General features: G+C 41.3%; 1 protein-coding gene across 1 annotated transcript; it reads right to left on the minus strand.

Moving 5' to 3' along the window:
• Window positions 1–224: 224 nt before the first annotated feature.
• Window positions 225–8,703, minus strand: LOC104951803 (pleckstrin homology-like domain family B member 1; the record flags this gene model as incomplete). The annotated part of the gene is made up of 2 exons (XM_010778531.1): window positions 8,571–8,703; window positions 225–1,775 (listed from the first exon to the last, which is right to left on the minus strand). Coding segments are annotated over exons 1-2 (1,672 nt in total), but the record flags the coding sequence as incomplete, so codon positions are not given.
• Between the last annotated feature and the right edge of the window lie 534 nt (window positions 8,704–9,237).

The following is a 9,237-nucleotide window of genomic DNA, read 5'->3' on the forward strand; positions in this document are numbered from 1 at the left end:
AGAAAAAGAAAAAAAAGACTCAAAGATAAAAAAAAACCATTTTCAGTCCCATTCCCAAAACTGATCTGGTAACTGTAGTCTGGGATGAAGCCTTGCTATTTTAGTGAAGCAATAATATCATCATTGCAGTATCTTTCTAAAGTGGTAAACTAGGATTAGGATTATATATCAGGTACAAAACAACTCTACTGTAAAACTGTAAAAGTTGGTACAAACTAAATAACAGTCTTGTCCTGGTGACATGTGTTCCTGACTCACCAGTTTCTCCATCTCCTGCTCTCGTAGCCTCTCCTCCCTCTGTCGACGGTGGTACTCCAGCAGCTCGTCCTCGTTGTCGCTGATCTCTGTGATGCTGTTCTTCCTCTCCCTCATTCCAGGGTGGGGTCTCCCTGAGGACATCTTCCTATGGGTCCTGGGGCTGGAAACAGGGGAAGATCCTGGTAGGGAGCCCAAACTGTAAGCAGGTGACAGGGAATTCCCAAAGCTCGCCTTCCGTCCTCCCGAACCCCCACCGCCCTCCATCATCATGGAGGTAGGCGACGGACTGCGGGCTCTGACCCCCTTGCTGCTGCCAGTTGGCTCCTCGGACGTAGATCCAGTTCTGCGTCGGAGCCTGGGACTCACCGGGATGAGCTTGCCCAGACTTGAGGGGCTTTCTGGAGTTCTTAAGATTGGTATCGTCCCTGGGAGAGCCCCTGGTAGTACTGGGACCCCTCGTCGAGCCATGGAGGGGCTAAGAGGAGGCAGCTCCCTCATACTGCAGCTCCCTCCACTGCCACCGTTCAGCTCCATGTTCCTCCTGGCCATGCGAGGGCTTTCAGGGGGCTGCAGCGAACGCGGATGCTGCTGGAGCGGCGATCCTTGGATGATGTGGACGATGGGGTCCAGAGGAGGCTGGAAGGCTCTGTTGGGTTGGGAAAGCTGCCTGGAGGAGCTGGGGGTCAGGGGGAAATCAGCTAGACTGGTCTGTTCTCTGAAAGGACTGGCAGGTCTTTCCTGGAGCACTGTGGTTGACTTGGTCCTGGGACTGGAAGGAGATTGCGATGGACAGTTAGAGAATTTGGTAGTGAGTCTTGGGCTGCTTGGCACTATGTGTCTACTACTGAGGGATTCACAAGAGGAGAACATAATCTGTCGGGGGCTCTCAGACCCATCAGGGCCAGGTCCTCTGCGGCTTGGCTTAGGACTTGGAGGGGCCTCTGATAAGACCTTCCTCTGCAGTCTGGGGCTTTCCTGAACCTTCTGGCACACCCCACCGCTGCTGAAGTTAGGCAGTATAGTCCGTGGCAGGGGGACAGGCGCACCCCAGCCGGCGATGGGATTGGTGGAGAAGTTGTAGCTTGAGGAGCGTACAGGCACTGGCGGAAGAGAATAACTCTGGTCCTGGGGTCCTCCAATAGGAGATGGGCTAGTAAAGCTCCCACTGCTGGCTGCAGACGGGGAGGAGAGGGGGGAGAAGGGAGGGGATGTATTCTCATAGCTGGATCCAACGGACATAGCCCCTGGGCTGGTAGGAGGGGACAGTAGATACCTGCCACCTCCATTGAGCATTGGGGACAGGGGGGAATGGGGAATGGGTTGGCCTCCAGAAGGCTTTTGGCCATCCGAGGAAGAAGGCTGTGGATCATCCATGACTAGAGAGTCCATGATGTCCTGGAGGTCTTTCTCAATAGAGCTTACGATTGCAGTGTGCTCAGAGTGGACTCTTTCTCCATGAGTTTGGGGAGACTGGACTGGACTGGCCTGGTGATTCCCATTGACAAAGCTCTCTGTGCCTGAGGTTAAAAAGACAAAAATCAACCTTCATTAGTCTTTGTCAAAAATGTAATAAACATAGAAACTAGAATACAGTGATGTTTAATCTATTGTGCAACAGAGTCTGAATTGGAAGTATAAATATACTCATACTGAAGAATTCAGAAAAACTCTTGTCTTACAGTTTATAAAATGTCAACATAGAAATATGTCAGAAAGGAGAGCATAAGGGCAGAGGAAGAATTAGTGGTGAGGAAAGAAGGAAGGACACAGAGGAGGAGATAGGCCTGTACATTGGATAGGGATCAGGAGAAAATGTGCCTACATAACCCAATTACTGTGTGGCTCGAAAGCAACATAGGACACGGGGTGGGTAATCTAATCTTAACTGTCTGTTTGAAGTCACTATAGTAGATTATGACAACAGAAACGCACGGCCACGTGGGAGATTCAACAGCATGGCCTTGAGGCAGGGATCAGTTTGTATTAATGCAAAATGAAAGCTGTTTGAATAGACTTCTTGACTGTTTAAATAGAAACATGAAGATAAATGTTGCGGAGTCATCCGTGCAAACACCGAGAGGTAATAAAAGGCCACAGAAAAAGCTGTCCAATAGCATTGTTATGATATTAAAAATCTTACAAAATTACCGTGGGATGGTGCAACCGATTACACAAACATAAGAGAGAACAAAATACATTCTGTTTTGTATTATAGTAAATGATGATGTCAGAGAGAGACGTCCCAATGGCAAAACTGCTCTAAAATATAAAAACTTCACAAATAATGCCTTAGCTGTGCTTGTTCAACAGAGATGGGGGCAGCTTCCTGCCTGCTCCCCTACAATGCAATACAACAAAGCTCTGCCTTCATGACAACCTGACCACAATTAAATCTGAAGATTGTGTCACGCAAATGTTACAGCATCGAGGTCTGCAGGCTGTCACAGTAATTCATTGTATCCGTTCACCAATGCATGAATGTCAATGTCACATCGTGTCGCACGGACAACAAACCGTCTTGAACGTATGTACAGTCAAGAACGACGGCGGTGGGTTGACGAGAAAAGCAACCGTTTGCTGAGGGAAAGCCCATGCAATGATGTCATGGGGTACAGACGATCGGCTCGAGTGCACCAAACCTCATTTAAAAATATGGCAATTTAATATTCGCTTGACTACCGGTAATACTGCATGTGGGATGTATCATGACTTAACACATTTTCTTACATGTGAGGACCCCTACAATTCGGCATTGATTGTATCGCCAACAAGATTTATTTACTTAAATATACACTTGATTCATCTGACATCCTTTAAATAACCCTAACCATAGACGACCAGAACACATTAGGATATTGTGACACAAAAATGCAATTATTTTAACGAATAAATGCACATATTTATCGATCATCATAATGCCGAATGAAGGATGGCATTCCAATAAATCGAAGTAAGAATGTAATTGTGTCCCACACTGTGTTCACATTTCCAGAAAAGCAAGTGAACATAAAACCGACTGATTTTTTAATGAAGTTTCGCGTGACACCGGTTCCTATCACTTCTCACACCCAGAGCTCAGCAATAAGCAGTAGGGTTAACGTTACTCACATGAAGGAATACAACCCGGTCAGTTTCAGGACAGTTCACCTGCTATATGACACACACTGAGGCCCACATCCTCCGGACACCGGGGACAGACCGGGTGTGACGGAGCCCTGCCGTGTCTAGCTCCACACACAGCGAGGGAGATAAAAGATTCACCACCGAGGCGGTCTTTCAGCCGGGCGGGGGTAGGGGTGCTTGGCACCGCTGCTGCTTACGGTATCACGATGGTCAAGTTGCCTGAAATGTAACATGGCGTTTTCCGGTCAAGACCTTCAAAATAAAAGCATGACTATATTCTCTTTACATATGCTCCCATCGCGAAGACGAGCATATGATAAAATACATAGGCTACTTACTATAATATACATCTCAATGGGACAGACATAATGTGAGACACAATCTACAATAATGCCTAGTAGAGTGTGACAAATACCAACATTGTTCCTAATGTTCTGAAAGGTAATAGCCTACTGCCTTTTGTACTTTACAGTGAAGACACACACAAATGAGACCGATAAGTCTTAAAACATACCGTTCCCCCCAAATCGGAAATGTACTTTAATTTGAAAAAAAAAGGCGTCCTACTTCCTTTGCCATGGCTACCTTGACCTATCTCTTCTTCTCCAGGGTGATGTGAACTGCTGCGAGATTTACAGAGCTGTTTTTAAAGAGTCACAGCAGTGGATGTTATGGCTTGTCATTGTTATTGTCTCTATAATGCAGATTCTGTCAGTTGTAGATGACACAGGGGAGAAGTAAAGGCATCCACAAATGATCCATTAGCACACTGTGGCACTTCGCTCATATTTTGCTGGCATTAAAAACTAAATTTCCTAGGTGAATTGAATTATTGTAGGCTTCCATTTTTAAAATACAATGTTGTCATCCAGGGGAAATGGCAGGATAGCTTTGTGTATTTAGGTCTGATTAACCAGAGCAACACAGTAGCCTGAACAGGTACAACTATCGAGGTCTAAAAAGCTGGACATATTTCTTCGCATTTGTTTACAAAAATACAAGCTTTGGCAGCATTCAAACACTGCATTTTTTGTAATAATAGTGCCGGAGAATATTATTATCATATAGGATCATATAGAAATATTTAATTACCAGTAAAGTCCTCCAATGAAAATGACATTATATTAAAGTATTGATTGCCAAAAAAAAAAGTTAAAGTAATCATAAAGCATAATTTTTTTTAATAAATGTTACATATTAAAAGATACAATTGAATAAGTATGCATGTAAGCAGCACTTAAATGTTGAAGTTGGTAAGGGAAGAGCTAATTTTGAAACCGTATTATACAATTTTATACACTTTGCAGCTGAATTGATATCAAAGCATCATATTTTACAAAACCATTGATGTCTTATATGTATTTTTTACGTATGTAACATTTTCATCTGCAAAGTAACTACATTGGCCCATAGTATTGGTCATAAAAATGGAGCAATATAAATTAAAATAGTTCCCTCTGAATTGTTGTGTTTACTTTAAGTATAACATAGCATGAAATGGAAACGTTTAAATAAGTACACATTTTTGACATTTTTCAATAGATAAGTAAATATACCTTTTTAGATCTGACTAAATGTACTTAGATTTGTTCAAAATACAGCTCTATTTAAATGTGACTGTGTAATGGGAATATAACACAACCTAAACAGATTTAAGTCAAATTAGACATTTGGAAGGTTTAAGTTGCTTATCTATACTTTATCAGAATCAGCTATATTTTTAAGTATGTGTAACATACAAATAGTGTATCCATGTTATGCTTTCTGACTGAACTTTTCCATACAAAATTGTGAATTAAGACCTCATTGATGCACCAAAATAAAGTATTAACGGAAAAAATGTTTTTTCCCTTAGAGATGGAAATGTGGGTTTTAAACTGGTTTGGAAATGTAAATGAAAGGGCACGAACGAAGTGCTGACTGCTTTAAATGGGAATAACATTTTCTCCGCTTGCCTAGACGTATTTCATTTATGGTCCCTTATTTCATTGCATAATTAAAATAAATAGACATTTTAAGACCTGGAGGTGAAACCCATTGAGGAAGGGAGGGTGCAAAGATGGCAGACAGTAGAATGGAACTAGAGGTTTATAAATAGTCCCTGAAAAAGATACTGTAACCCCATCCGTCGGCCACTTTGAGTAAGCAGCTCAGAGCCACAAAGCCTTCTGCTGGCCAGGCAGAGGCACAGGAAACGTCCAATCAGTGAAGAGGTGTTCGCTGAAAGACGCCTGGCTAAAGACAGCTAGTCAGTGGACCGTCACTGACCCAGTGAAGATAGCCAAAACGGAACAATAGCCAGGTGAATGTGACCAGCTTCATAAAGACACAGTAGCTCACAACAAAAGGAATTATTTTGTAATACATGATGTGCCTGTCATGTTACATTCACAAATGTAGCACAACAGGCAAATAATAGATGGCAGCAGTAATCATTTCTTGTAATGCTAGCAAAGAGGCTTTTGATATGATTGGGACACATTCCTGAAAAAATACTGGATTGTATACATTTATTGTACATATTTGGACCACTTAACTTTAAACAAATAAATGAAAATAAGTTATTAAAGTCAGTTGGCCAGCTCAGTGACTTTTTAATGTGTTGGGAAGCCAGTGAGGGATCAGTTACTGGCACTTACCGCCTGGTCTGTCTCCACTGTCACCATCACAACATCCTCCAATTGGCCAAGACTAGGCATTGCCCAATACAGTGGTGCAGGTTGACCTATTTTTGTACACAAATCTTTTTCAGGCTACTTCATATATGTTCAGAAAACGTTGAATTCGAGACGAGGGAACCGGAAGTGGTCAAATGCCAAGTCCGGGTTTTAAGACTCAATCGTGCACCACTATATTTAAATGGTGACATAAAATAAGCCATTAAATACGGTTATGTACAGTTTCTTATTCCCTAATATTCACACCATTATTTTAGGTACATTATGGTAGCTGTGGTAAGTAATTCTGTCATTAGTTTAATTTAACTCGTTTTGTCAAGTTGTTTGAAGGAGATATTTTAAAGCATTATGAAGTAGATATCACAGAGACAGGTACGGTGAAAAAGGTTTGTCTGGAGTCTCCTGCACCTCTTAAAAGTAAAGTTGTGGTTACAGACTCCCTCTTCCCCTATAAACATTAGTATTTTGAGGGTAATTTATTTGGAAAAAACTGACAAAGTTAAAGAAGTATTTAACTTTTTTTAATTCTTCCATAGATAACGTGATGATATAGTTGTTGTAAATTATTGTGGCCACAATAATCATGTAGTGTTTATCGGATATTGAGACAGCCCTTACGTTCCTATAGATGGATATTATCATTTTACTGCATGCAAAAAAAAAAGAAAGAAAAAATCTATGCTTTCAAAACAAAGTGGGTCAAATGGGTTTGGCTGGGTTTGCCCCTCCATAATTGCTCTAGCACTGGAATAAACACACAGATAACAAGTGTAATTTCAAAGTGTTTTCAAATAGATATGACATATATGCACAGATTATCATGGGAGTGGTATAAGCAAGTTTCATCTGAACGCAACTCAGGAATGCATAATTGAGGAAAATGACGCGTTTCTAAACAACGGAAGGCTTTCATTATTGGAGCAGGAGGTCCACAGCAGCCAGCATTCCTGTGCGCTATACTTATAATGTCCACAGTAAACAGAAGGAAATAACAAGATGCTATGACAGATCCCCGGTAGTAGAGCTGGTCAAGAAAAGGTCCACTTACAGTTGTTCCGCTGCCAGGGGTAGCACTCGGAATATACAGTACACTCTCACACACACATGCAAGCAGCTGAAAACTTTGCCTGGAGATGCAGAGGAACGAGATGCTCATAAAACATGCATGGCGTGAACCCCGGCACCGGGTCCCAGCTGGGCTCCATTCAGGCTACAGGGTTTAACGGGTGCAGTATTTCAAAGGCTGATGGTGACAACAACGCTGCTGTAACAGAGCTGCAAACAGGCATAATGGGCAGTGCATGCCTCCCTTTAATGTGTTTATTTTAAATAGGACGATTTGAGGGCCTAGAGATGGTGAGAAGTATCTATTTCACACACAAAACATCTCAGTGGATTATGGTTTTGTGCAATGATTTATTTTCTTTGAAGCCAGAAAATCTCTCGAAAGACAAAAAATAGGGCTCCAAAAGGATAAAGTGCTGTGGATTTTTCCTAGACCAACCTGAGAGTCTCACAAGTTCCCTAGACACATTTCTAATGGGATTTTTCCATTCCATTTTCCATTTTTCCAGAAAGATAAACTCCACAGCAAACAAAAGTTGATGATACTTACACAGTTGACTTAGCAATATTTTCTTCATAAATAAAAGGCATTCATTAAATCGTCATAAGTGAAAGTCTAGAGTTGGGCTTTAAATGAATGGCTCTATGTCAACAACAACAATAAGAAAAGACACTTAAAATGATCCACTTTTCCACCTGCAGAACCACACCTGTTCCTTTGATGAAATGAAAATGAAAATGTGTTTTTAAACATCCACCCTCCAGAATCTTTTTTCTTTTCAAGTGTTTGGTGTGATGATGTTTAGAAGACACATAAAATATTCGAAATCCATGCTTGGAGTATTAACTTACGTATTTTTTTTACACTTTACATATTACACAAATACATATTGACTTTGAGACAAGGTTATACAAATTGCAAAAATGCTGACTCATTTTCGAGTTTCAGGACTCATTCCTGCAGCACTCTATGGTAATTTAGTTTAACAGAATATTGTGAGAGCCTTGTATTGGCCCAGTGTTGTTTATCACCAAATGAATCTACTGTTTCCCTGTTCCCTGCAGGTTTCCCTGTGCTTCTACACTCCCCTCCACCCTTGCCAGGCTATAAAAAAGGAATAGTGCAGGGTTTTACTGCTCTGCAAACATCCACCTGTAAAAAACACTGCCCTGCTGCTCCACCTCACCATCCGTCTGTTAAACAACCCGGCCCATTCATTCACACAGGAGATGCTGAAACTGGAACTCAAAGACGGAAATGGCATTTCTAGGCTTTATTATTAATGTGACAAAAGGTCAGTGTGTTTTACTCACAATTGGCCTATGTTTGTGGAGGAAAGAAACCCTGACAAGATGGTAAATGTAGCACTGCTGTGAGAAAACAGGCTGAAAATACAGTAAAAGTAATGAATGGGTGTAATAGGAGCCTGCAGGATTCTAAAGTACCTGGACTGAGTCTGTAGTCCCCGGCGGAGAGACCTCCTCCCTGAGGCACCATGCTCTTCATCCTGAGGGCTTCTTCCGGGTGGTTGAAGCGAAAGTAGGCCAACTGGCCAAAACACAACATACAGCCTGGAAAAACAGAACAAATATCATTTTAATATTTCGTTTTAGAAAACCCCCAGGAATATATGAAAGGAGGGCTTAAAGAAAATAACTAATTATTGGTTATTCATTAAGAGTCCATTTATCTAAAGACTGAAACAAATGTGGCAAACTATCAATCTACTGAGCACATGCTGACCATTTGGTGTAAAACTGCAACGATTGGTTGATCAACAGAAACATTTACGCCAACTATTTTGACAATATAATTTCTTTATTGTCATTGCATCAGGTACAAAGATATTAAGCTATCTTGTCAGTGCATTTCCAAATCAATAAGAAAGTATATGATTAATGCAATTTACAATACATATAAAATCACAGGAAGTGATTTGGTGAAGGAGTCAGAGTTGTTCTGACAAAGCATGAGGGAACAGACTCTTTGGTCCCTGTGTACAAATGATGAAGGATGAAACTTCGACAAACTTCGAGGAAAAATGCAGCCGATTTAAAACATTTTGAAGTAAAGGTCTTTCAATAACTGCTCAAATTAGACATTAATAACTTC

The sequence above is a fragment of the Notothenia coriiceps genome, unplaced genomic scaffold, assembly GCF_000735185.1.
Source record: "Notothenia coriiceps isolate Sejong01 unplaced genomic scaffold, NC01 NC01_scaffold00019190, whole genome shotgun sequence".
Lineage (NCBI taxonomy): Eukaryota > Metazoa > Chordata > Actinopteri > Perciformes > Nototheniidae > Notothenia > Notothenia coriiceps.